Below are 26008 nucleotides of genomic sequence, written 5' to 3' on the forward strand. Positions count from 1 at the left end.
ACAATGTGAGAGTTGTGATAACACAATTGCATTCTGCTTAAATGACTGGGCAGAGAGCGCTCACCCCAGATAGCCTGGCTGGGCTTTAATAGGCAGCCTCAGCGCTAGCGCAGTTTAAACTAAACAAGATAAAAGAGTCTTCCTGTGGCTTAATCCAATTACGGCGGTGTTGTAATCATGCTGCTGAATGTGGGTCGCTCTCTCCTAGGGGGCTGAGAGGAGGCTGCCTTGCCTCTGATTCTTCTGCCCTCCTCTGTGTTTACAAGGAGCTGAGCTCTGCTCTGACCCTGGGGCCAGCAGTCCCTGCTGCCGGCCCTGGGGACCTGTCTGCAACCCTCCACACACTCATTCAGCCTCACCTATGGCAAATCAGACCGGATCTGTGCCTGGATGCTGTGAGCCTGCAGTTGGGGGTCTTATCACCACACAGCTGTGTTGGGGCCGTGCTGGGTGTCACCCTGGTGTGACCGGATGTCTTGGTGCCCAAGTGCACAGGGCAGTGTCGTGCAGGGTTGTGCTTCTCTTTCCTCGATGTCTGGGAAGGTGGCTCCTGTGTGTTACATGAGCTTGCCACATTCTCTTCACCTCTTTAGAACCCGGTGAGTCCTATCTGAGGACATGAAGCTGAGTATGCAGAGGGGCCCTTCTCAACGTAGTAGAGTCATTCTGAGACATGGGCAGCATGCAGACTTGGGCAGTCTAGGGTTCTGTGCTTCTCCAGATAAGCAGTTTTCCTAATGAGCCACTGACAGCTGATTGTTGCTTCAGGGCAACAGGGTATGAGGGCAGTTGTGGCAACTAATCCCCTGATAGAGCTTTAGACAGCACTCTGAAAAGGAGAGCCCCACACACCTTTTGGGAAGTGTTAACACCAGTTTACCTTGCAATGTTGTTTTAGTCCTTTTAGGGATCTGATTTCTTTGTCTTGTGCTGCAGCACCCTGCAGTGTTCAGTTCCACAGGGGGACACAGAGCTGTGTGGGAAAGTATTTCCTCTTAGTGATGATTTTGACATCGTGTGGTTTTGCTGGTGGTTTTGAGTTCTGTGATGGTGAAGCACTCAGTTCTCTCTTTCGGAGACATCTGTGTTATTATAGGCATTACTCAGTTTCCCTTTCATTCCTGTCCTTTCTCCAGCAAACAACCATTGCCATTATTTTTTCCTTCCTTTTGCCTTTGCTCCTCTTTAAAACAAACAAGCAGAGGCATGCGTGCTTTCAGCCCAGGAGTAAATGGAATGCCAAGGGGAAGTCCCCGTTTGTTTTCTAGGGTTCAGTGTATGGCCTGGCTGGCAGTACAGGGCAGCTGAGCCCAGGGTATCAGACCCAGGGGAATCTTGGTGAATGGATTAGAGATCTTTTTCCCTCAGTAGTTTTTTTAATTACTCAGAAATCTCCATTGTCTTTGTTTCTGTTTAGAAAATGGCAGCTGATGCTTGTAATGACTCCCAGGTCTCTTACCAGCTGAAGCACCAAAGACTTGATTTTGACAAAATGTAGAGTGTGTTTGAACTTAGGTTCCTGAAAATCTGCCCAAACTGGCAGGACCAAGCATATGGGTGGGGAGCAAGGGGAGGAGAGGTGGGAGGCAGGGAGCCTGGGGTACGAGGTGTGGTTCCTGTGCACTCGTGTTTCTTGCTGCAGTCTGAATGTCAGCCCCAGAGTGGGGTTGGCTCTGGGGCAACAGCCTGAGTATGCTGCTCACCCAGGGCCGTGCTGGAGCAGTGACAGCCCCACACGCCACCAGTGGGGCAGACCCACGTGTAGGGCAGGTGGTTTAATGGTCCTGTTTGCCAAAGGCCTGTCCTGTGGTAGCAGTAACCCTGTACTCATGGCTGAGCAGCAGGTAGATCACCCTACACTTGGAGAGGTGGCCTGGTGGAAACACCTGTCTTAGTGGGTGTCATTTTATCAAGTCTGTCTGTAGCATATGCTTAAAGAGAGCTTTCCCTCAGCTCTGAGGACCATTCCTTGTCCTTAGGCTGCTGGGTGTCCAGTACCATGTCTCTATTCCACATGTTGCTTTTCTCTTTAACTGAGCAGGGAGCTTGGTGAGCTGGGTCTGTGCAGTGTCCCTCCTGTGCAGCAGCTCTGCCTCAGCCTGTTCAGGCTGGCTCCCTCCCTTGTTACCCCATCCTGAAGCAGTGCTGCTCAGGCACATCTCTGCTTTAAGAGGTGGTGTGGATCCTCCTTGCCTGCAGGATCCCAGGAGGTGATGTAAGAAGTTTCCTGTTTATGTTGCCTTGTTTTCTTTCCCCATGAGTTTTCTGACAAGTTAATGCTTGCTTACATTCTCCAGCAGGTTGATGTGGAGGCAGACTGCTCAGGGTTAATTGCTGAGGATGTCACATGCCACTGTTGCATTTTGGCAGAAGCAGAAATGGTTTTGCTGGAATTATCATGGGGCTGTGGAGCCTTTATGCCTGCTGCTTTTTCCTCCTGCAAGGCATGGTGCAGGTGGCTTGGTGCAGCCTGCCTGGTCCTGCCAGGTCAGACAACAACTGAAAATTCAGTAGGTAACGTAGCATGAGAGCTGTAGCACCTCTGCTGCAGACTGAGTCTGTGGCTGCCTGTTGAGTTTTGAGCTTCATTAATGTGTAAACAAAGAAAGCAAAATTGTCTAACAAAAACTGAAATGGAGAACTTGAACCATATCAATTAAAGTGATTAAATCTAGTTGTAGTCCCTCAATCCCTTTCTAACAAGGGCTGGAGTTCAAACTAAGTGTCCCTCTATACCAACAGCTTTTCTAAGCAGTCTGCTTGCTGTGTATCTCTTCACCAGGACTCAATTACTCATAGGAGAGGGATTTTATGTGTTCCTAAACTATCAATTTAAGAAAGAGTTCAATTCAAGGAATAATGAAGAAACACAAAATCTCTCAAAGTCATGTTTTAAAATCCTCATATTTAAAATGCTGGACCTTTCTTTGCAGAGGCCTGACCATGAGCTTTACGCATCACACAAGGGCTGGAGGGACCTGTGAATGATTGTCAAAAGGCAAAGAGCAGCTCATGCACTTCACTCCCTTTGATCAGACACCCTTGCACTTTGGATAGTCGAAGGGTCTTGTCAGCACACATCTCTGGCTTCCTGCACCCTGGGCAGAGTCTCTGCTTGACAAAACATGGGTGCAAACAGTAACAACAAATGTCAGCTCTTTGTTATCAGGCTGCTCAGGGGCCAAGGTCTTGCTCAAGTCAATAAGATTAGAGCCACAGTGGAGAGGTTTGCCCTGTCTGAGAGGCATTAGGCAGGAGTTCAGCTGTGCTGCTGCATAACTTCAGAGCATGCCAGTCTCCTGTTGGGAGCTATTAATCAGGCATTAGTCTGGTGGGGTTGGCATATTTCTGCTACCCTTCTCCTTGTGTTTGTGTGGTTGCCCTCTCTTAGTTGGCAGCAAACATTTTGGGGCAGAAGCTCTTGCACCATGCAGGGTGAGAGCGCAGTTACTGATAGAGCAGAGCTCTTTCCCTGGGTGTGGTACTGCTTCATGCTTGCTCCTTGAATCAGCTCAAAGCTGAGGTGAATCTCCTTGCCTTTCTATTCCTGCACATGCTTCTGTGCCTTTGGTGGAGAGCAAGGGATCTGCCTCCTTTGCCTTCCACCCAGTTCGTGCCACTGGTTTGACCGAGTGCAGGATTGCATTGGAGAAGGACATTAGCAGGGTGTGTCCTCACACGTGGCTCTGCTGCTAAAGCCCATGAATGACCAGGGCTTTCCCCAGCTGATGGAAACATCTTTTCACCCTGGGAGCCAGAATTCTTTGATGGCTTTCCTGTGAAAATCATCCTGACTTGGGCAGTTTCTGTGCCTTCTACGCAGACCCCTCCTCACAGCTTGCCCCAGCGTGCCCTTGCGTGTAGGGTGGTAATGAGAGCCTGGATGTGCTGACTTTTCCAAACTATTGTTTGGAAACTGTAACCAAAGTTGCTGTTTCCTCATTAGAATAGCTTTTGTCAGAGCATCTTTAATCAATGGACTCCCAAGAGACAGCATTTTTAGAACTTCTTTTTATACCTCCTCTTGGAAGTTCTTTGCACTGCACCTCGTGAAGGAACTAATGAGATGCTGTGAGAGTTCGGGCTACTGTTAATTAGAAGAGGTCTGCGGAAGAAGTACTGCACATATATTAACTTTATCTTGGCTCACATGTCTCCTCTCTCCCTCTGTCTCTCCTTTCCAGGTTGCACAAACAGCAGATGGCTTGGATGCTGACCTCTGGAAAGATGGCTTATTTAAATCCAAGGTCACACGATACCTGTGCTTCACAAGATCATTTTCAAAAGAAAATGTAAGTCCGTTTGCTGCGCGTCTGCATGATTTGCATCTGTACCTGGTGTGCTCTTACCCATAACATGATTCATTTTATGGAGCCAATTATAATTCAAGCAGGCATTTCACCGAGTTTGGGTGAGTCAGGAGGCAAACAGCAATGGCTGGATATTTGCATTTTGCCTGTGTTCCTCGTGGAAGGAAATTGCTGGCAAGATCTGCAGTAAAAGTAGCAGAAAAGGGAACGTCTGCATTCCAGCAACCACCTCACGCTGGTGTTGCTGGCTGCAGCAGTGAGTGCTGCATGCTCATGATGGATTTCTAGCTCTAGCTACCTAGAGAAGCAAACATCCTGCAGGTGTTGATGAAAGAAATGTTAGTTTCTGAAGCCATGGGCATGACAGATGTTTTCTTGCAGGATTAGCTTTTCTTTGTGGTGCTGATTCTTGAACATTTGCCCATGTCTGGCTATTAAGCATAAGATAATTTCTGATGAGTGGCAGCTGTCTGCCCACATCTCCTGTGAAGGGGAGGAGACCATGTGCGGCGAGAGCATGATGCCTTCCACTGTGTTTTTGATTGAGGCTAGTATGGAAACTTCCTCTTTCCTGGAGAAACTGTTTAATTCTGCAATGAATGCACTCCATCTAGTGGGTAATCCTGCTTTTGGTCGTGTTTTTGATATTCACAGCAACTCAGTTTCCAGGGTATGGAGATACCATTTTGTGCTTTCACCAACAACAGGAACAGAAAAGCAACTGCGACTTCAGAGGCTTATCGTGGGTCCTGACAGGAAAACCAGGGGCTGCCAATTTCCAGCATTTGACCTTTATTTCATCCACTTCCCTGCCAGCCTCTAGATTAAAATAAAGCTCCAGAGCTATGGGAAATACCACTTCCTGGGGTAAATGGACAATAATTGTGCTTTTCATCCTGGAGTACCTGCAATAGCAGGAATAATAGGCCCAGAATAGGCAGGGAGGGTGTTAAACTAAGATCTGTGGTGATTCGAGTATTAATTTTATCTGTGGCTACCTTAAATGTGAGGCTGTCAGAAATAATTTCAGGGTAGTAGCAACTGCTGGCAACCAGAGACAGTGTAAATACCCTCAGTTGGTGCCTGTTGGGCTTTTGGCATGAATCCTCTGCTCAGCACAGTTTGGGAGTACATTGCTCATACTGATGAGGAGTGAACTAAAGAGAGTGTGAGGGGAAGATGCTGGTCCCAGCTGCACAGCAGCCTGGTGTGTGAGGTGTGGGGCAGGTCACTGCATCACATGCAGGTTTTCTCAAGCCCTGCATCAGCAACATGTTAGACCTGTGACTGCTGCTGGCAGAGCTCTGAGCAGCAGCCTGCAGGCAGTGATTTTCTGTGTTTGGGCACTGGTGTGGAGCCAGTGCCTCTCTGGTTCACTGTGGATACCTGCAGTGACCTCTTTTCTCCCAGGATGGGTTTCCCAAAGTTAATGGTCAGGCTGCTCTGGCTGGCTGAGCAGGCTCCATCCTGAGGATACCCCTCTAGAGGGAATGTGCCCTGGTGCTGCTTGAGGCTGTGGGCTTTGTGTGTGTGTGAGGGGACCTTTTCGTAAGGCAGAGACCAGACCAGTAGATGCTGGTGCCAGTCTTCCAGCCCCTGGGAAGCAGTGGGAGCTCTTTGTTGTCTGGCTGCAAAAGGCTGGAAGCAGGCTGATAGGAGGAGAGAACCAGACAAGGGGGAAAACAGCTGCCTTCTATGCACTGAGCAGTATCCTTGTCCCCAGTTAGCCCAACAAGAGCTTTCCCTTCCCTCTCAGTCCTGTTGAGCTGCACAAGGGTACAATGTGCTGCCTGACTGGGGACCTCCAAGTGTTAAAATGCCTCAGTCTTCCCTGGCAGCAGTAGCCTAGAGCTTTCATCCAGGAGGGAGAGCCTCACTGCTGTGCTTTGGGTCGGAAGTTTTACTGCTTGGGGCTTTTTTAGCAAAACACTAGGACCTCTTTGTCCTGAGGAACATGTTGTAGTTTGCAGAGTTAATGCACCTCAGATAGCTACTTTATAACAGGGACAGCCTGTAGTGTCTCTTTATCAGAACCATCACTCTGAACAGCTGACAATATTTGGCAGTTGATGAGGACGTTGCTCCTGTTTGAGTGTCATGGTGAGAAGACCCCAGCTGGTGCATCTCACAAGTGGGGAGACTTTGTACCCTTTTCTCCTGAGCAGAGCATTAGAGCTACTCCCAGTGTTTCAGAGCTAGCAAACTTACCTGAGGCATCTCTCCTACCTGTCTGCTGTTGATGGGGGAATGATTGTTGGTTCAGTTGGAAGTTGCATGCTGATGTAATGCAGCCAGACAGTTTGGATAAATAAAACATGAAAGATGAATCAGCAGTGACTACTTCATCTATCATTTGCTGTGCCAGGGCCATGTTAACAGATACATTCAGGCTTTGCAGCATCCAGTTGGCTCAGAGGTGCCCTGGACAAAGAAAGGGCAGAGGCACATGGGGGCTGCCTGACTTTGGCCACTCTGTGTGAGCAGAGGACATGTGCTCTGTGTGTGGTGAGACACAGCTGCAGGCATGCTGGCTCTGCGCGTGAGGAGTTGACCACGAAATGCAGAACCTCCAAAAAATGAACTCAGAGCTGATCTCCTTTATTTCAGAGGCTGCAAATTTAAATATGTTTTGAAATAGCTCAGTGTAATAATCAGAGAGTAGAAGTTGGCTTGAAATCCTCTGCCAGATAAGAACTAAAGGAGCTACTTGGCGCCCAGTAACAGTAAAATACACTAACATGGTTTGATGAAGTTTTAATTGTTTTGTATTGCATTTTTGTTAATAAAGGCTGGGCAGTAACTGAAGTGTGTTTTTCTTCCATACTGAATCCAGATTACTTGCAGCAAATGCTGGCTTTGACGAGAACTGCAGAGAAAATACTATCTCTGCACGATTGTGGAGGCTGTCGTTGTGAATTGTGTTTTGAGCTCTTCAAGCCTTGATTAATAGGATGAGGCAGCAGTTCAGAATTCATATGGACTCCAAATGAAGTTCTCCGTTCCAAATGGCCTGCTCTTCTGGAGTGTGCCCGCGTTTGGAGCTAGAACCATGTCTATTCAGTACTAATTAGCTAATGCATGTAATAACTTTGGCTGTGGCTGCATGAACCATCTTCCTGTAATGCTTTCCACTGCTACTGTCACCAAAATGTCACGTTGCTATTGCAGATGTGTAGAGTCTGTGAGAACTAAAGTGACCTGCTTAGTGAATGAGTTGGTGGAGCAAAACTTTGAACTGAGGTAATTCTAAAGGGAGGAATTTTGTTGTGCTTCTGAAGATCCAAGAAGTGTGGCAGTGGATGAGGTGTAAGAATCATTAAATGCTGAAAGTTGTCCAATATCTCCTAGACCATTTAGTTGTGAGATAGTTCCTGCTTGGTACCTCCTTGCTGTTTTTAAAGTTGGTGGGTCATATGCAATGACAAGGTTTCTCAGGCTTCAGGTGAGAAGCTGGATTTGAATTTGATGACATTGTCATAGTAAGCTGCTTCTTTTTTCTCTCCAAAGAGTCATTTGGGCAACGTCTTGGTTGATATGAAGCTCATTGATATCAAGGACACTTTGCCAGTGGGCTTTATCCCCATCCAGGAGACCATCGATTCACGTAAGTTGGCATCTGTTCTTCAGCCCTGTTCCTTTGAGCTGCTGCTCCACCCCTGCCTGCCTGTGCACTTGGGTGCTTGAGGGCTGTGTCCCAGGCAAAGGGATGCTCTCAGCACTGCTCTGGGGTTACGTGAGCCTGTCAAGGGCAGCTCTGGACTGCAGTGGAACAGACTATGGCTTTCCTGTGCCCCTCAGGCTTTTGCATACTGCTGCCTTATTAGCGTCTGCTGGAGCAGCACAGCTCTGGGGCAGGGCAGAATAGTTCTTGTTCAGTTTGCACAGGTGCACTGGGCCTGGTGGGAGCAGAGCTGCTGGGCTGAGGGACATTCACAAATGGGTTCTGAAAGGAAGGGGGCTGTGCTTATGGGGCTGGATCTCTTCATGATGGCTTTACAACTTCTGTTGTGAACAAAAGCAGGCCTGTGTCCTGGCAGGTAGTGCTGAGGATGGCGAAGGGTGTTTGTGCTTGCTGAGAGTAGGCACAAGTACAACGTTCAGGGTTAATACCATCCTTGTTTCTGCAAGGCAGGAATGGCTTTGCTGCAACATTTCAGCTGGCAGTTTCCAAACAGTGTGTTCAGATCCCTGGAGACTGGTGACAGCACAGCTGGAGCCACGTCTGGTCACAGCACTGTGCTCTGCAGCAGGCACTGAGTGCTCTGGATGTGCAGTGTGGAGGAGGCTGGGCATGAGCCCCATGGGAGCTGGGTGTGGAAGGACTGCAGGACACCATGTGCTGGTGTGAGTGCACAGCTGCTGCTGCAGAGCAGGGCTGGTACCAGCTTATCAGTAATGAAACCCAGCCCAGTTATGAGTGAAGAGGAGTTATGTGAGCCTGCTTTTCAGGGAATAATTCATCAGGGTCTTGCAGCAGATGAGTATGGTTTTTCAGTCACTGCTGGCCTGGTTCTAATCTGAACACATAATATAGAAGTGAGAGGTTCTGCAGCCCATTTCCCATTCTCCTGGTTCACCCTTGTTCCCTGAAGAGTTCCTGGGTGAGCGTGGCATGAGGTAGAGTCATCAGCTTATCCTGCTCACCCTTGGGAGTGCTGGACACCTACTGTATGCTGCTGTAATTTTTGTGAAAATGGTGGGGGAAAGGTGGAAGGGAACCTCCTAAGTAATTTAAAAGCGCATTGGATTGTGACCCATATGATCTTTAAACAGAGGCACTGTTTGTACTAATGAAGTGGTGCAAATCCTTGCCTCTCTTAGCACGAGTGAACACATTTCGATTGACTGTTTATAATATGTTTATTTAAAATTAATGCTGGTTAAGCATCTGTAGTTAATGAATCCAGCTCCAAAACCTAGTTTGCTACAGACTGCAGAGTCTAGCCAAGTGTGAAAGAGACCAAAGACAAAAGCAAATAGTCAGCTTTGTACTTAGTGTGAAAGCCGAACAAGAGGCGGAGTTAAATTTGTGGACATTTGTGTTTCTGTGCTCCTCTCTAAGTGACAGTTGACTTGCAGTAAATACATTAAATATCACACTCCAGACAAGGTTCTGAGAATGTTTTTAGATGTGGAAGCCCTTAAACCCTGAGCTTCTAAAAATCAGGTATAGGCGTTTATTTTAAATGCCCTCGTTTTCCAAAGCAGGAGAAGAGCATGCTTTGGGGATACAGGTATTTAACATCCCTAAAAAGCAGCAGTGTCAGTGCAAAGCTGCATGCACAGATGCTGTGCTGTGACACACCTCGTGCTGTCTGTACATTTATTGGTGCTGGTGCGACAGCAAATTTCCGAAGCCAGGATGGATTGCTTTCTCCAAGGGGCGGATTACGAAACAGGAGGAGCCTATGGAGACAGGGCTGCTTGCCATCTGTTGAAGTGGGAGCATATTTTTAAGCTAGAGGATATTTATTCATATTAAACTGACAGGGTTTTATTTTGCAGGCTCTTGTTTGTAGTTTTGGTTGTTTCCAGATTTTCATTCTGCGCCTGCCCTTTAGGTTTTCAGTTTATCAATAGACCTCTCTCATGTCTTTCAAGTGCCTGCGTTCACTAACAGAAACCTCACCTTGCTCGTGTTGAGGCTTTTGTGGACTCCTTAGGGCAAGATAGAGCAATAGTTTCTAAGCACTACAAAGCTGTGTCTGTGTGCCAGTACCAGCTGCTGTCATGAGGCTGACCCGGAGCTGGCTGTGGGTTGTATCTGCATGCAGACACACACCGTGCATAGATGTGAATTCATTATACAGATAAGCCCGAATTCTGACGGGCCTGAGTTTTTCTTGATGGATAACATGAAAACAAGTCAAATTACCCTGCCATGCATAGCAGGAAAAGGCCACACTGCAGATCCATCCGCCTCTGAACGCAGGTCAGTGCAGCACAATTGCCCCATAGGAGGTCTGCTACACAGTCTGGTTTATCCCTGCACAGATACTGGGGCAACCACGATGGGAGCATCATTTCAGCACATGCTGAGTGAGTCAAGAGGGATCATTAGCACTTGGGATGCATGAGCGCTGGGCAGAGAGCTTTTGCTGTCAGCCAGTCTGTGTGGCAGTCTTTCTGCCTGCTTCTCTTTGTTTGGCAGAATAAACTGACAGGTTGTGTCAGCAGCTTTCAGGTATGTTCCTAGAGGCAATGCTTGTGGGACAAACATTTAGATGCAACTGTCCAGGCTGGTAAGGCAAAAATTACCCTGGAAAGAGAAGGCAAATGTGAGAAGTATGTGGAAGTGGAAGATTCCCCTGCTGTCTCTGTGCTGTGGTGCAGTACTCTGGCATATGTGATGTCTTATCTTCTCTGCAGAGGGTAGTAGGGAGTATTGGTTTATCGCAGTGCCTAATAACAAATCTCACACCTTCCACAGAGAGCTCCTGATAGAAAATTTCTCCAGTCACTGAGTGGCACTGTACTGTCTGGTGTGCTGACATATATCTGTGCTTTGGCTCCAGTTCCTGCTATAATTATCTACCTAATATGTGGCAAGACAATAAATAACATTTATACCCTAATCTTGCATAAAAACCACCCTGTGTCCTGGATTGTTTTTACAGAGGAAGTAGCTTTCAGAAAGAAGAGGCTGTGCATTAAATTCATCCCTCGGGATTCTACAGAGGCAGCAATCTGTGATATCCGAATCATGGGTCGATCTAAACAAGCCCCTCCTCAGTACATATGCATAGGGTAAGTATCCCTCACACCAGAAGCTGTTGGCATAAATTCATTTACAGTGAGGTTAAGTACCCTGTTTTCCTGTAATTAAGCAGTTTGTGAGAGCTGAAGCTTGTCACTGGGAAAGTCTACATAAGCACAAGTGTTGCTGACTTTGATGTAGGAGTTAACTACCCCACCTCATTCTCTTTTATTTTTTTTTTTTTTCTAATTAGACTGGTTCTCTCTAACCAAGATGTTTGAGGGACACATCAGTGCCTGACACTTGTGCACACGTGCAGCCTTTGCTTATAGTATCAACATCTTTTGTGTTGCTGACACAGGGAGCTGAACAACATGGGCATTTGGTACAGGATGGGCAGAGTCCCCCGCAACCATGAGTCTTCACAGCCTGCAAGTCCTCCCTCCCAAGCACCAACTTCAGCACCAACTTCAACACCAGCTCCAGCTCCTAACCTGCCAAGGTAAGTCTTCTGCTTTCCAGCCCCTTCTGCTTGATGCTGAGTGATGTGTTGTTACTAGCCTTGCCTGGTGGAATCAAGACCAGGGTACCACATAGGGGTGAACAATTATGTGCTGTGATCTGACAGTGAAGAGAATGTGCTATTCTTTCAAGTATTTGCCTACTGGAAGTTCCTTTGGCTGTTGTGGTATAAAGACATACAGGTGAAGAAATCAGAAAGCAGCAAACTACTTTTTTTTTTTTCTTTGCTTTAAACTGAGATGTAGTTTCCAACAAACATGTGGATCACCCCAGAAGGTGGGCCAGAACTGTAGCCAAGCTGATTTCTTGAGCAAAGGGAGAGAGAAGTGTTCATACAGATCTTAAATGTGTAGGGAGACAGGTTCTGCTCATTTTCCAAATCAGTTCACTCATGGTTTGAAGTACTGTCCTGTTTTTCTTTTCTTGGACTTGACTGCTGTGTTGCAGTCATGCCCCTGACACTGAGCATGCAGAGCAGGCTGCTTGTTCTGCAGCAACTTGACAGAAGCAGCACTCCTGGGCCAGCACTGGCACAGTGTCTGTCCATGCTGTTTTTCCTGTGTAACAGACCATATTTATGTGTGTGCATAAATACATGCACCTGTGTCTGTACTTACATAAACAGTAGTCCTGGTATTAACAGCTTACTGGAGTTCTCTGGACAAAACTGGAGGTGTTAAGCAACAAACCAACACAGAGAGAGGTTGAACTGAGCACTTGAAGCTACTAGCACTTGCTATGGAAGCACAGCTTCCAGAGTGAGATGGATTCCTACTGATGATACTCATTGACTGAGCTCTGGGCCAGGCTCTAGCTAGGGGAAGCACGTTCAATACACATCCCTTTGGGGTTTTGCTTAATTAAGCGAACACATCTCTCTGCACTAGGCACTTGGCATACTGCAGATACATTTACAGTATTACAATAACTGTTGAGAGCTCAAATTTCAAAGGAGAGAGCAGAGGGGAATTCCAGGGGGATCAGTTTGTATGCAAAGGTCATTGTATCATATGGGTGGAAAATACTCTTGTCCTTTAGAGTCTTAGTTTACAGGTCACATCAGAGTGTGATGCTTTTAAACTGCTGTAAACTGTTCCTGAAGAAGCTGTTGTGTATATTTTAAGGCAAGTGTGTACATTGGAGCCTTCATCCGTGACCCAGACTTAAATCTACTGTCTTGCAGTGGCTCTTTGAGGTCTCCAAAGCATTTGGGCATTTCTTTCCCTGAGAATTTTGCTGGATTGCTTGCCATGCCATGGCACACTGCTTGCCTTTCTGTGCTGTCAGGTGCACTGCAGGCAGAGACGCTGTCTTGCTTCTCAAACAGAGATGGAGGCAAAAGAGATGAAATGCCAGCAATCTTCTGGAGATTTCAGCCTGTCCCACTGGGAGCTGGTACGTTGTTTTGAAGCTCCACTGGACATAAGCTACATGCTAGCACAGGCCATGCAAGATCAGAGAAAAAGATGTCTTGATTTTTAGAGCACAGATCTTCATTTTCTGTCTGCAAGAAATTCCTGCCTGGGCAGATTTCCACAATAAAGAGAAAAAATTATCATAGCAAGAGAATGTCAATGAGGGCCCTTAATCACTAAGTGTGGAAGGGTCACTTTATGGCTGAGCAGGGAAGGCTGCAGAGCAGCCTCAGAGCTATTGGGAACGGGGCCAAAATTAGAGCTCCGAGCATCAGTGACAGTCTGAAAAAGAAGTGTTTACAAGGCTTATATATTTTATAACCTCTTGTTGTACAGTTTATGGTTTACAATGGCTGCAAGGAAATTGGATCAGTTTTGTTTTACTTGCCAAATAAAGCAAATGTCAAAATAGTCAATATAAAATGTATTCTAATTTGGCTGAGTTAAAACAGCCAGTATGCAGTAGAATAATTGAATGTTACATTAATGCCTCCTAGTAAAAACCACCTGTCTGTAGCCAGCTCCACTCTCATGCCCTATGTGTGATTTACAGGTAACTTTTACACCACCAGCCTGATCATTCAAAGCATCTTTCATGTCTTTTTTTTTTTTTCCCCTCTGATTATTTATTATCCAATATATTTTTTAAGAAATAGAAATGTATATAAAGGTGCACTCTACAAATATTTCATTATTACAGGGAACACATATTACCTGAAAGCTTTTTTTCTGATACTTTATCAGCAACCCAAGTTATTCAACACATAATGTTTGTGGAAGATTGTAGTCACAAGTAACCTCTTATTTTTACATCACCATAGAGAGATGAGATTACACTGGTAGCCAGTTTGCTGCTCTGTTCCATGTTGGTATATCCTGAAAGGAACAGCAGTGAGTTATCTACCATGAGTGCCAGATGAAAATCAGTGAGCTGAACAGAGAGCACTGTGGAGATTGTGCCATTAGGCTGGCCCAATATTTGAGCTATTCTTTTCCATTGCTGTCTAGTATTAGAAAATAATCCTACATCAAGAGGGTGAGCTTGGGTGCTTCAGAACAATTGTTAGCGCTGGATGTGAGCTAGAGCAGTAAAACACACCAGTGAGCTTCTGCAAGGCAAAACCTTCTTAAGCAGAAGTTCTTATTACCGTGGGAGAAGTTTGTTTCTGCACAAGCCATGTTTCCTTCTCTGATCCATGATGTAAGTTACTGCTGGCAGTGGATGGCAGCACATCAGAGTTTTGTCATGTGTCAGAGGTTTGACCTCCACAGCTTGTTCCACGTCAGCATTGCTGCTTCTGCCGCTCATGTCACAGGGTTACAGCTCACAGTCAGAACTGCACAAGGGGAGGCTTTGTTTGACATTCATGCTGGACTGCATATGTTATTTTTCAGCCATTTCTTCTTCTTGGTGTTTCCTACTGCAGGCATCTGGCTTAATGGTCTCTAAGGCAGCCCTGCACCTCCCAGTGAGGGTGGCACGCAGCGCTGTGGAGCACAACTGTGCCATTGTGCAAGGCATCAAGCCGCTTTACTGTCTTTTCTCTCTGAATTCTGCGACAGCTTCTTGGCACTAATGGCAGCCTGGAGAAATGCACTTGCAGTTTCCCATCCTAGAAGGCTGCTACTAAAGAACTCTTTTTGTTGACTTGAGTCACCCGTGGGAGTTCAGTGTAACTTTCCTCAGTAGCTCTGCTTGGTGTTCAGGGCCTGAGCTCTCCAGATGTCACTTTGGGGAACAAGAAGGGACTCCTTCCCAAAAGGAGATGGTAACAGGTAACTCACCTGCTCTTTGCACTTCTGCTTCATCCAGCTTATGGATGAGTGATTGCCAGTGTATGGGCTGAGAACTTGGAGGCAGGTACAGGTCACAAGCATTTGAGAAGTGTCCTGGGGTTTAGCCCCTCGATGCATCAGGCTCTGTTGGAGCAGACTAGAGTAGGAGTCATGTGTGACATTCTCTTTCAGTCCAGTTTCAGCCTCTTGGGAGCAAGTCCCTGACCTCTGAATGCATGCAGGGCCAACCTTGAACCATCCTACCTTATGGCTGTCCACATGATGGCTCCAGTCACAGCCACTGTGCTTTGTGAGCCCGTGTGGCTCCTGTGGTTTGGGAGTGTGTTTTGCGTCCCTTTCAGAGGTGCTGCAGGAGTCTCTGCCACTGTCATTCAAACAGCCCTCTCACAATTTGTCAGCTGTGAGCAAGATGTCAGTCAGTGCTGCTGAAGTGTGTTTTACAGTGACAGACATAATTGCACTTAACTTTTTGCGTGGATGTTATCAATCTGTGACGGATACTTTGGGAAATGGAGCACTCTGATTGCAGCTGATGTGTCACAGGCGTTTAATCTTCCTTTTGGAGAAACCAGGATTCAGTCACAACTTTTACTTGTTGATGTCAGGTTTTGAAAATGTAGATTCGTGCTGACCCTGGGAATTGTTCAGTCATTTAGTTTGCAAGGCTGTCATCTGAAAGGTTAATGGCTTACTAGAGAGAAGGAAGATCTTGCTGCAATCCACTTATATTCCTATCATGCCTTAGTGTGGCTGGGCGCTCAGTCTTCAGGTTCAGAAGGGCAGAACTCCTCTGGCTGCCTTCCTGGGATGCCTGTGGCACATCTCCATGGCTGCTCTAATTGAGAAGCCCGAGCTCCTGCCATCTGTGAGACTGAGCTGCAAGTCAGTTGCTTGTGCTCTGGACTGACCAGAAAGGCACATGGTTGAGCAAAAAAGTGTCAGCCCTGAGTGCTTCACATTCCAAGCGTGCCTGGTGACCAGGAGAAGGTGGCAGGACTAGCAGGACGTCTGGCCTGGCCAGGAGAGGCCAGCAGCACTGGAGCACTGCAGCTCAGGAAGGAGCTGCTGTTGTGGTGGGATGGCAGTGGGGAATGGCAAGTGGCTCTGTTGGGTTTCTGGCATGTGGGGCTCCTGGTGCAGCCAGACATGAGCTGTTGTGGGCACCAGCAGAAGAAGAGACCAGTTTTCAGAGCCAGAGAAAGACAACTGGGAGAGGGGTGGCTGTTTTCCTAGTGATGTGCTGCTGGTGCAGTGCAGCTGGATAGAAAGGGCACAGTTTGCTCCTGGTTAACAAGGCAAAGCAGCTGGGCTGGTCTGAGAGGTCATGGGCAGTAATGTAGTGTAAGCTGGAGCATGGCAGCCTGCCATGGTCAGGGGGAGCCAGGCAAAGCCTCTCGAGGCTCAGGGAGTTTGTGTCCAGCTGGGCAGTAGGAAATGTCTTCTTCAAGCAGGCAAGTGTCCACACTGCTGGAGCCCAGCTGGAACAGCCAGTGGGTGCTCTGTGCCACCTGGCTGAAGGGGCTGCAGGTGGGGTACCAGCCCCTGCAGCATCTCCAGCATGGCTCAGGGTCCCATACCAGGCTGTCCCAAAGAGGTGTCTCTGCCCCAGCTCAGGAGCCGTGCTGGGGTGTAGAGCAGTATGAGCACTCCCTGCTGCCTGTCTCTTCCATGAGATCCAGGCTTGAGCTGAGAGGGGCTCTGCACTGTGGTAGAGCGAGGGCCTCAGCATACATGAGCTGTGCTTGTACCTCCTGCCTGATCCATGTGGCTAATAACCACAAAACCAGCTCACTTGTGCTGCAGCTCACACCCCTGGCAGCTGCAGGTCTGCAGAGGCTGGCAGCTGTCCCTCTCTGCTCTCCATGCTCTGGGTATAGTCAGTCTGTGCTACCAAGTGCTTGGGTCTTGAAATCCTGATCTGGCAGGAGTATAGCACCAGGGAAGTGCTGCTCTAGTTTTGATAAGAAGATAACAATTGCCCTATTTAAGCTCCAGAAATAAGAACAGGATGTGTAAATTTTCCTTCTGTGCTTCCAATTACCTTTTAAATAGCTATGCTGTCCCTTCTTGGAAAAGGGAAATGATTTGCTCCTGTTCCTCTGCTCCCAGCAGAGCTTCATGTTAAGGAATGTAAGAATTTCCTTTCTGGGCAGAGAACTCTGATTTTTCAAATTGATTTATTAATAGTGTTTGAACTTTGTCATGTAAGCTTGGGAAGTGATCAGTGTGTGGCTTTCTGCTGGAGGCTGATGATGTGCAATAGGTGGCAGCTAATAAAGCAGCACCAAGAGCGTGCATGGTGGAGACCTGAGCTTGCTCTGACTGTGAGCCAGTCTTGCTCTGTGCAGTGGGTTCAGTGAAGGGAAGGGGAAGCCTTTTACTTCCCTGGTTTTTAACTAATGATACTATTTTGAAATAACTTTTTTTTCCTTTAAGATGTTTAAAATGGATTTTATGGACAGTCTGTAGTAGAAAAGGTTCCAGGGTTTCATTGCTTTTCTGTTCTGGTGTGGGAAAAAAGCCAAGGCTTAAGAAAGCTGTCATGGAGCAGTGGCAGATACCACTGCTATCCTGATGGCCAGGGTACTTTCACAGAGTCAGGGGGATCTGCCTCAGAGTCCCTCATCTGAGTCAAATGTTACCACATGAAGAGTACTTTGGGATGGATTTTTCTGATCTGACTGGAAACTGCACTGAGAAATGTTGCCAGTAGATCTCTGACAGTCTGAGCCTTTATACGCAGTGCTTTCTTCTTGACAGAGTTGCGTTTGCTGATCTATTTCATCAACAAAGCTTCTCCTTTACAACTAACAAAACATACTCTTTGGCCTGAATGCTCAAATCACTTGTATCGTGAAGTACAACACAATATTCCCAGTTTCTAAATTGCACACCCTATGAGAGGCCAAGGATGGTGCAAGGGGTGGGTTCACATCACAGTAGGTAGGGATGAAATACCCAGGGAGATTTAAACAGTAAGTCGGAGCTCGAAGGAAGTGTTTCCATAGATCCTTCCCAGTGGGTATGGCAAGAAGCAGAATTTAAAGACGAAATGCCTGTGATGTGTGCACGCCATGCAGATCTGAACATGATGGTTGGCTTGAGTGGGTAAGGGGTGCTGGCATACATTTATCCAGAGTCTGTTTCCCATAAGGAATTTGTTAGGAAACTGCATTGACCGTATGGCTCGCATCCAGCTCAGCTGGATGAAGACGTGCAAAAATTGGTCACAGTCCAGTGTGCCTCAGTGCTAGAAAATGATGATTAGGAAAAAAATGTTTAAACAGTGTGAGTGGTTTCCAGGCACAAGAATCCCTTGTTGAGGCTGAGAGAGAGAGAGACATTAACTGTAGTTAGAAGAAGGCTGATTGATTTAGCCGATTTTGAGCATCCATTAAAATTTGGGGAGTGCTCTAAGTGAAGAGGCTTCCGTCTCTGTAGGGTCATTTTTCTTTATAGAGCCCTGTTGCTGGTATAGTAATATTCCTGGAGGCCTGTTTTCTTTGGGGTATAGCATGGGGTCATTAAGTACAAACCGAAGGTATTCATTCAAAGAAGCCCTGTACTCAGTTGTTAAATAAGCCCTTGGGGGGGAATCGAACATTTTTTCCCTAAAACTTCACTGTTGTCTGCTATTTAATATGATCTCTGCCACTGTTGATTTGTAATCTGTGCTTTCACCCTGAAGTGCATGTGGTTGTGTTCAGATATTTCCTTCTTTAAATCAATCACTTTCACCATTTTCCAAAACACTTCTTGAGTTTATTGCTTTTAGTAAAGTGTTTGGACTGTCATTATTTATTACTGGCAAAGTGCTGACAATGTGCTCTTCCCAAATGAGTCTTTATGTGGAATATTTGTTTAGCAGGTTGTGCCGGGGAGGTGTCGCTGCTCCCCGCAGCCTGGGCTGTGCCATGCCAGCAGCACCCCAGAGCTGGGGGGTTGGGCAGGACCCACCCTTGGCCCCCGGCGCGGGACTCGCTTCCGAGATGCTTCTCATCAGATACGTGAGAGCCTGGGCTTTGTTGTGCTGATTAATTTGACAGAATTTAAAATCCTAACCGAGGAAGCTTACACCGTGTGTAATTTATCTTTTTGTAGTATTTCTGCTGTTTGGCAATTTTTCCCTACTGCTTCATTATCTGAAAACTCCTGACTCTGGAGAGTAGCTGGTGAAGGATGTGGAAAGCTGTGCTCTTCCCGCTGCAGCCTCCTGAGACGCCGCGCTGCTCATCTCAGACAACCACTTCATAAGCACTTCATGCTTACAGTATGAGGCCTTCGTTCTTTGATGCAGTCCTCTGCCTATAACAATTTAATGGGCTACAGCTCAGACTTTCAAGCAGTGTAAATTAAACTTGTTGGGGTTTTTTTCTGTTGTTTGGCAGCTGTTCTATCCTGGTTACCGAAGTCCTCTGATCTAAATTAATCCCTGTATAGAGGAAGCTGCAGGAGCTTCGTTCTGCATTAAGCCTTACATTTTGGGTTGCTGCTCTGCAGTAGATCCTGCTCCCTTGTTAGCATCATCAGGGTTTGTTCCATTCAGCTGGTGACTGCTTCAGCTTTGACAGAACAGCGCAGCATCACTTTCCCCATCTCTGAGGCATGGTCATTTGGGGAGGGGATGCACGGAGGCATGCTGCATGTAGTGCATTGAGTACATGTGCTGCAGGCAGGCCTTCTTCCCTTCCTACAGCTGGGAAAATTAAACTGGTAAATCTAAAAGTGGAAAGAGTCACTCACTCCCTCTTTCATTCTCTTGTGCATTTGGGCTTTTATAAAATCCGAATCTGGCACCACCAGCTCTCATTGATTTGGGGGGAAACAGGATATTTTAGTAGCTTGGAATGAGATGAAATGCTTGCAAGTCCATATGTTGCTTGTTTTAGGGAAAGGGTCAGGAAGGTTCTAGAAAGTATTTAAATATTTGGTTTACACTATTAGAATAGATTGTCTGGAATGAAGTCCATTACCCGAGGTGATTCTTGCCTCACAGTTTTGTTTTTCATTGCAGTGCTTTGGAGTATGAGGTAGGTGTTCTGGCATCACACAGTAAAAGTTAAGGACTGTGAATAAATAGTGTAGATGGGATTCTGGACACCACTGGAGCCCCAGATATCTGCTATGGTGGTGTTTGTTAGCTGCAGTTTGGAAAATGCATTTTGGTAGGGCGAGTAGTTGCTGAGGGGTCCTCTGATGTCTGTTAGTGAAACTCCAGCAGCTCGTTTCTCCAAAATGGGCTTTCTCCCTCCACAGGCAAGCTTTCAAGTTGGATTACATTTCCTGAGAGCTGCAGCCTGAGACTGACTTCTTGTAGGTGTGTTTGCAGCTTTCTACAGCTTGGAATTTAATTGTTCTGTCCTCAGTTTTCCATGAGACATGATCTTTGCATAAGCCATTGATAGTGGAAGATGGGATTCTTTTTCTTTGAAGGTATTCCTATGAGACTGCAGTTTTTGCAGTACTCTTTGTTTGAAATAAGTTGCAGTCATGACAGTGGTGCAGCAAAGCACAGGACAATTCCAGTCTGCAGCATGAGGTGTGGTTTGTAATATCTGATAATGTGGGGCAGTTCTTAAAAGTGTTGCTTGATCTCTCTCCCATGCTCATCTGTCTAGTTGGAAAGCAGGAGCTTAATGTTATCAACAATGCACAGCAAAAGGACATTTTTCTATGAATTACAAAGCATCTTTCGGTATCTGGCATTTCCCCTTGTGGTCCTCTGATACTTCTTAAGAGTACTTGCTCCCTAACTTCAAAAGCAGTTCATTGCCTTCCTGCAGACAGTTATTAATAACTGATTTGGAAGTGTTGGGCATTCTGGGGCCTGTTTTATGGGAGTTTCTCACCAGAAATATTCAAGAAGTGACCATAATGCACACAGACCTCAGACTGCCTTGGCTTGCATGTGAAGGATCTCTCATCACTACTGCTTCTGTTGCTGTCTCGTAGACTTGTTCTCTAGATTTAATAACTAAGACAGAACCTGAAGTGAAGAGAGTAATTAAACCTACCCCGTCCTGAACTGCGCTGCTGCAGTTGTTTCATCCTAAATTGCCTGGAAATTATTGTCTGCTGGGGAAAAACAGTGTTTTTGTATTTAACCCATGCTGGTTTTGACTTTGGGGTTGGAGAGAGCAAGCTGGAGCGCTGATGGTTGGCCTCCACGGGCTCAGCCTCTCTATCCACCCCAGCAGCACAAAATCCACTTCATTGCTTTTGTTTGATGGGAAGGAAGAAAACTGCTTTTTGGTGACAGTTCAAAAGGAAAATAATTGGCATGGGGATAGTTAATGCGAGTTGCCATTCCTTAACGTTCGAGATTCCACTAAAATACTAATAATTACTGTTAATATCTTTCAGTGGAAACTTTGAGAGTAAAGGAGCACTGGTTGAAGCAGTATTTAACGGTGTGCTGCTGGCATGATAAGAATGCAAATAAGCGTTATTAGCCTAATGATTTTGCTGTCACCATGGCTGTGCAGCAGTAGTGTTGTGAATATGTCATGCAGTACCCGTGAATTTGGAAAGTGTGTCAAAACACAACTTCAATTAGTTTGCTCTAATTATGGCTCTAGAGAGTTCATAACTATATCACTCCTCATTAAAAGAGATTTTTCTTATATGGATTAGTACAGCACATAAAGGGGTGTTTGAGCGGTCTGAGGCAGAGCTGTGCAGAAGGGAGGGTGTCCATGGTGTGGCAGGAGGTGTGTTGGGTCTGGAGCAGCGCTGATGTTCCTGTCCAGTGAGCTCCCGGTGCAGGGCTGGGAAACCTCCTGTTCAGGGCAGGCAGTGCTGGCTGGCTGTGCTTCGGTGTCCCCCAGTGAGTGGTTCTGGGCAGGCTCTTCAGATTGAAAAGAAGCAAACAAATAAACAAACAAAAGCCAAAACCAACAAAGAGAAACCACAAAAGCCCTGGGAGGAACCACACTTGATGCTGAAATGGAGATCTGGCCTGAAAGCTTTGCTCTGATAAAGGTCGAGGAGCGTAGGCAGTCAGAAGTGTCAGTCTGGCATCTCGAAGGAGCCCTGCGGGATGCCAAACGTCCATGTACCTTTCCAGGGTATTCGTGATGTCTTTTAAATGCTGACTGTCTGTGTTGCCTCAGCAGGTTCTTCTTGCCTTGCAGAGCAGGGAAAAGATTCCTTGTGCTCACAGGTGAGCAGTTGGTGAAGGGTTAAAGTAGTAATTGTTTAAATCTTTTAGGCTTTCCTCCCAGTTCTGTGATAATTTGATGAAGAACTTCACCCTAATTAAATATTCAAATTAGGAATAAGTGTCAATATGGCTTCCCATTGCCTGGAATGATGATTAATTGTATTCAAAACTCTAGTGGCCGCTGTAATCTAAACCAAACCGTTGTTCTTGATTATTTCTGCAACACATTTACCATGTTTTTGTTTTAAAATTTAAACTAGTAATTGATTTGCCATATGCCACAGAGCTGCACATACTTCCACGATATGTGTTTAGGAACTTGGGGACTTTGTAATTGGGATTTTCTTGCTTTCAATGGAAGCTTTTTCTTTCTTTCTTTCTTTCTTTCTTTTTTTTTTTGCCTTCTACAATGCAAAATGATTTGGCTTTCACAACACATAAGGAAAATGCATTATGCAATCAACTTAGTTAGGTGTAAGTTATATAGATCCTGGCTGAAGTTTGCATTAATTTAAAATAAATTAGAATTTGTTTCCTGGGTTTTTTGTTGTTGTCCCCTCCCCCCCCCCAATGTCATGCTGTTAAAGGGAAGGGGAAGGAGTGAACTGATCTGCTAGCAGTCACTGCCCTCCGTCTTGTGGTATTGCAGCTAGGGCAACGAGGCTGGTGAGAGGCCTCGAGCACAAGCCCTACAAGGAGAGGCTGAGGGAGCTGGGATTGTTTAGCCTGGAGAAGAGGTGGCTTATGGGAGACCTTATTGCTGTCTACATCTACCTGAAGGGTGGTTGTAGCCAGGAGGGGGGTGGCCTCTTCTCCCAGGCAACCAGCACCAGAACAAGAGGACACAGTCTCAAGCTGTGCCAGACGAAATTTAGGCTCAAGGTGAGGAGAAAGTTCTTCACCGAGAGAGTCGTTAACCATTGAAATGGGCTGCCCAGGGAGGTGATGGAGTCACCATCCCTGGAGGTGTTCAAGAGGGGATTGGACGTGACACTTGGAGCCATGGTTTAGTCATGAGGTCTGTGGACTTGATGATCTTTGAGGTCTCTTCCAACCTTGGTGATTCTGTGATATTCTTCTTGGAGAGACCTGGCTCTCCTCACTACTGCACAGTTGGAGTGAGGAAATGCCATTTGTTTCAGAAATGGGCAGTGGCCATGGAAAGGGGGAGCAGACACACAGGCTGTTGTTTCCAAACCACTCATAGCAGCTGACATCCAGGGCCTCTCTACCCTGGTTGTGTCAGGCTGGTGTCAGCAGCATCTGAACTGGCACTTTCAAGGCCAGCAGTGGTGGCAGGAGAACATGCCCACTGAGGTGTGCACCCCACACATAGCCTGTGCAGCTCCCCTTGCCACAAGGGAGCACTTCTGTGTCTTTGGACTGCCCTGGGGAGCTGGACAGTGAGCTCTGGGTACGTGGGTGTGTAGCAAGGGTCCCTCGGCTGGTGAGTGATTCATTCTCATTCCATGCATGGAACGTGTGCACTACTTAAGCATCTGGCACTTGTGAAGTGCTTGCAGCATGCTAGTAGCAACTGGGGTCTTGGTTCAGAAAGTCTTTTGCAAACTAAGGGTTTGGAGCTTTACTTAGAAGGCTGCTGTGTGCATTTGAGGGGCTGACAGCTCCATTGTGGTGCTTGCACAGACCCTGGCTGTGGGACTGTCCCTGCTGTCCTCTGGCTGAGTGGATGCTTGTCACCTCCCTCACAGCCTGCGGCGTCCTGGCCAGCTTGGTGCCAGGTGATGGACGAGGACTGGCCAGAGCAACAAGGGTCAGCCTCTCCTACAGCAGAAACTGGATGAAACTTAAAATACTCTGCTTAGAAATGGGCCTTTAACTGGATCTGCTTTGGTTACTTCCCAAACAATTCTTGCAGTTTCATTTGGGATGAAGAAAGTTGTCCCTTGTACTAACAAGAGAAATTCAAAAGTCTTCCTGTTAGTTCTTTCAGTGCCTCTAAAGTATTTTTGGATACTGCTATTAAAAAACAAATGAAAAGCCTGTAATGCCTACAGGCAGTGGTCTTCTGTTTTCAAGTGTGTTCATAACAAACCTGCCTCTGCTCACAGAGTCTCATATGGATTGTGTTTTAAGCAGCTAACTGTTAGTCAAATTCAAAAATGTTTTCACACCACCTTTTTTTGGTTAGAAATAGCTTTGGGAAGCACAAAAAAAGCAAGCATCAGTTTGAGTTTGCTTATTTTTATCAATGGTGTTCACCATCAGCTGCATCAAGGGCTAAAAATACATAGTTCTCCACAAAATGTGTCCTGTTTTTAAAGGCAGATAATTTCCAGATGATTTGCTGGATAGATAGAACCTGCTGGCTAAGTCTGTGGATGCAATGCTGTGCTGGAGAGGACACAGGGCCCCTTCTCACAGGCAGGGTGTTTGGGAGGGTACACAAAGGCTGCCTTGTTTTCCTGGCATGAGGGTGCTGCCAAGGCTCTGGCCAGGTTTAGTAGCTCTCAGTCCTGTGAAATGGTAGCTGCTGCTTTGCCCTCATGCTGCACTAAGCCTCCCTATGGAGAGGAAGCATCTTCATTGGGTGTGGCAATGTGGTCCAGAAGATTAATGACAACATTTTGTAAACATACACACAGACCTGGGATCAGCATCAGAGAAATACAGATTTGAATTAAAAGGGAAAAGCCTGAGTTTCTCATCAAAGCATAGAAATCTGTGGGCTACCCATTATCATTACTAGAAAAAAAGTCTTTTTTTGTGGCAGACTTATCAGTGGAGCTTCATGGCTGGGTGGTTGGACAGGCAGTGTGATAGCAGAGGCAGAGCCATGACTGCATGGTGAGCAGCCCTGCTCATGCTGTCCTAAGCCCCAGGCTGCTGTGTCCAGGCAACTCTGAGTTGCTCCTGGGTGGGGAGTGAGCACTGCTTTTTTTCCCTGCTCAAAGGGTGGTTGGCCCACCTTCCATGCAGAACAGCTTCAGGCTTTAGTAGCTCCAGCCTTAAGACCAGAGACAGCAGGGCTTAGTGGTTGCTGCATGCATCCCTCCCTCCCACACCTTGTGTTCCTGGGAAGGTCACCCACCTTGTCTTCTAGCCTGTGTCCAGGCTTGCCACGTGCAAGTAAGCTTTCCTCTTAGTAAGCTCTGAGCCACTGAGAATAGTTCCAGCTTCACTTCCATGAGCTCCCTTTTTCCCCCCTGCTTATAGGAAAGTTTAATCAAAGATGTAAAAATGTCTCTGCTGCAGGAATTCTGTGCAGAGCATTGGTGGGTGGAGATGAAGTTTGGCTTCCCTGTCCTCAGGGGCTGATGTAGGGGAGCTCAACATGTGCATCACCCCTGCCTCTGCAGCACTTCTGGTGTTGGCCAAGTCCTGGTGTTGGGGCACAGGGGGCTTGTGCTGGTGTGGATGTTCTTGCTCACAGCTGGACTGAGGAGCAGGTTAAGCAGCAGAACCACTTTTGGTTGTTACGGCCAAGTCAGCACCTCTGCCTCCTCCTGGTATTTGAGGCCCACTCTGGCTTCTACAATGTTAAAATTGGTATTTGCTCCTTAACCCATCAGAAATCATCAGGCAAGAGTGGGCTGACAGCAGCAGCGTCTTCTGCTCTGTAGTGACATCATCTCTGTTTCCCATCTCTCTTCCTCAGGCACATCTCACTGACACTCCCTGCCAGCTTTCGAGGCAAAAGTCACAGCACTCGCCTGGACCTGGAGCACCAGCACTCAAATTTGTATGCCATATCAGGTGAGCTGGCACACGCCATGGTTCCTCTGCTCCTCTGGGTAATCAGAAGTGTAACCAAGCGAAGCAGCCCTGCTCATGCAGCCAGCCAGGTGTGTGGTACCCAGGAAACACACGTCCAGCTTCAGTGCCATTTAAGTGTCAAGAGCAGAAGGGGTGCAGAGAGACCCCAGAAAATGCCCAGGCATGCATGTAACTGGCAGCAAATGTTACTGATCATTGGGGAGATCACAGCCCTGGGGGGAGGGATGCTGCTGCCTACAGAGCTGCTGGATAAGAGCTTTGATGGAAAGCAACACTGCCACACTTTGCTCCTCATCTTTTTCATGGTCTTCACAGGTGAGTCATAAGAAACATCTTGGCCTATTTCATGGGAAGCTTTGTCTTAGAT

General features: G+C 46.8%; 1 protein-coding gene across 6 annotated transcripts in view; it reads left to right on the plus strand.

Moving 5' to 3' along the window:
• MVB12B (multivesicular body subunit 12B) overlaps positions 1-26008 on the plus strand; it is a 59921-nt gene that overhangs the window by 8343 nt on the left and 25570 nt on the right. For all 6 annotated transcript variants that reach the window (XM_054174228.1, XM_054174227.1, XM_054174226.1 and 3 more), the window contains 5 exons: positions 4185-4292; positions 7818-7914; positions 10928-11057; positions 11369-11509; positions 25523-25620. In XM_054174228.1, the coding sequence (XP_054030203.1) occupies positions 4185-4292; positions 7818-7914; positions 10928-11057; positions 11369-11509; positions 25523-25620 (574 nt within the window). The remainder of the gene's footprint in view (positions 1-4184; positions 4293-7817; positions 7915-10927; positions 11058-11368; positions 11510-25522; positions 25621-26008) is intronic.

The sequence above is a fragment of the Dryobates pubescens genome, chromosome 29 (assembly GCF_014839835.1).
Source record: "Dryobates pubescens isolate bDryPub1 chromosome 29, bDryPub1.pri, whole genome shotgun sequence".
Lineage (NCBI taxonomy): Eukaryota > Metazoa > Chordata > Aves > Piciformes > Picidae > Dryobates > Dryobates pubescens.